Genomic DNA, 1,404 nt, shown 5'->3' with positions numbered 1-1,404 from the left:
AGGAAATAATATATTCTCAAGTTTATTTGTTTTCAAAATAAATGTATATCTTGATATGGATTCTTTCAATGGAAATCATACAAAGAAAAACAGGTTGATATTAATCATGTAAACACTTACCTATATACAAGATTACTTATTATACTTCATGTAGTTTCACTGATTTTCATTAGGTGAAATGAAATTACAAAATAATTATTTTACTTGTAATGAAGAAAATTACATAGCTGAAGAATTCTCACACTGTATGTGCTATATGTGTTCCAAGTTCAAACAAAATGATAATGTTGAAACTAGCATGTGGAGAGTCATGACTTAAATCAATTATCCTTTATGCTTGTTTAAATGGATTATATCATTACCAAATCCAAAGGCTTAAGAGTAGGTCTAAAACCAGTACAGTTTATTACAACCAACAGAAGAAAAAAATTAACTTAATTTTTAATCATTTCAGAAATAAGTTCTTTTAATGTATCATATTAATTCTGTAATTTTACTTTGTCCTCTTTCATTACTGCTGTTGAACTGAGCGAAGAATTACCCAATGCATACGTAGTCCCTAAATTAGAATCATCATTACCATGTATGTAAGAGTCATCAGAGATCATCATTTCTGATCCTAACTTGATTTTCTCTGTTACATCTTGAATGGAAGTGGAAGTTATGGAATCGTGAATCATGGTTGATTCACTTTCATTCAGATTTCCATTCTTGATGGGAATCCTTTCTTTATCTTGATTTTTCAAGTTTTCTTGCTTCTCAGTTACTGGGTGAAGCTCGAGTTTATTTTGAAATTGTGAGGAGGTAGTCAGAAATTCTTGATTTGTGAGCCTCCGTTTATTTACGATCCTTTGGTTGACACTCTTAGCCTTAGAAGTGCCATATAAATTCATAATATTGATGTAATCAGATTTGCCGTGACTCTTGTAGAAAAAGTTATCATCATTAAAATTATCTGATAAATGTTCCAACCTTGCTGAATTAGCCCATATCACATTGTAGCCTTTCTTGTAATATTTCCTGAAATTAAATATATATCAATTTTAGTTTGCATGTTATTACAAAATATTATCTACAAATTATTTTCATACCATGCTATTCATAAATTATAGTAGACATAAGATCTACGCCATTTTACAAAGCCTTTGTACTAAACTGTACCTACCTAAAATTGATACCCTATCAAAGACATTAACCAATGAAAGCAAAAAATAAATATATCACCTGTACTTAGAATATGGGTATCCTATTATGAGGATCATGGCGTCGTAGTACGGAATCCTCCATAAGCCGAAATGGTGGTCTCGGGCGTCTTGATTCCACACGTACAGAGCCTGAAATTAATTGAACTTTACATCTATTGCATATTAGTGGTTGCTGTTGTTTCATTTGTGGATATGGTTA

General features: G+C 30.8%; 1 protein-coding gene across 1 annotated transcript in view; it reads right to left on the bottom strand.

The window, feature by feature from the left end:
• Positions 1 to 192: 192 nt before the first annotated feature.
• Positions 193 to 1,404, bottom strand: part of LOC119585233 (protein O-linked-mannose beta-1,2-N-acetylglucosaminyltransferase 1-like) — a gene marked incomplete in the record, with an annotated part of 16,435 nt that continues 15,223 nt past the window's right edge. The window contains 2 exon segments of the mRNA XM_037933893.1: positions 193 to 1,020; positions 1,225 to 1,334. Coding sequence (XP_037789821.1) covers positions 480 to 1,020; positions 1,225 to 1,334 — 651 coding nt within the window.

This window comes from Penaeus monodon, chromosome 19 (assembly GCF_015228065.2).
Source record: "Penaeus monodon isolate SGIC_2016 chromosome 19, NSTDA_Pmon_1, whole genome shotgun sequence".
Lineage (NCBI taxonomy): Eukaryota > Metazoa > Arthropoda > Malacostraca > Decapoda > Penaeidae > Penaeus > Penaeus monodon.
The sequence above is the reverse complement of the archived record's forward strand: the minus strand, read 5'-3'. Positions and strand labels throughout refer to the sequence as shown.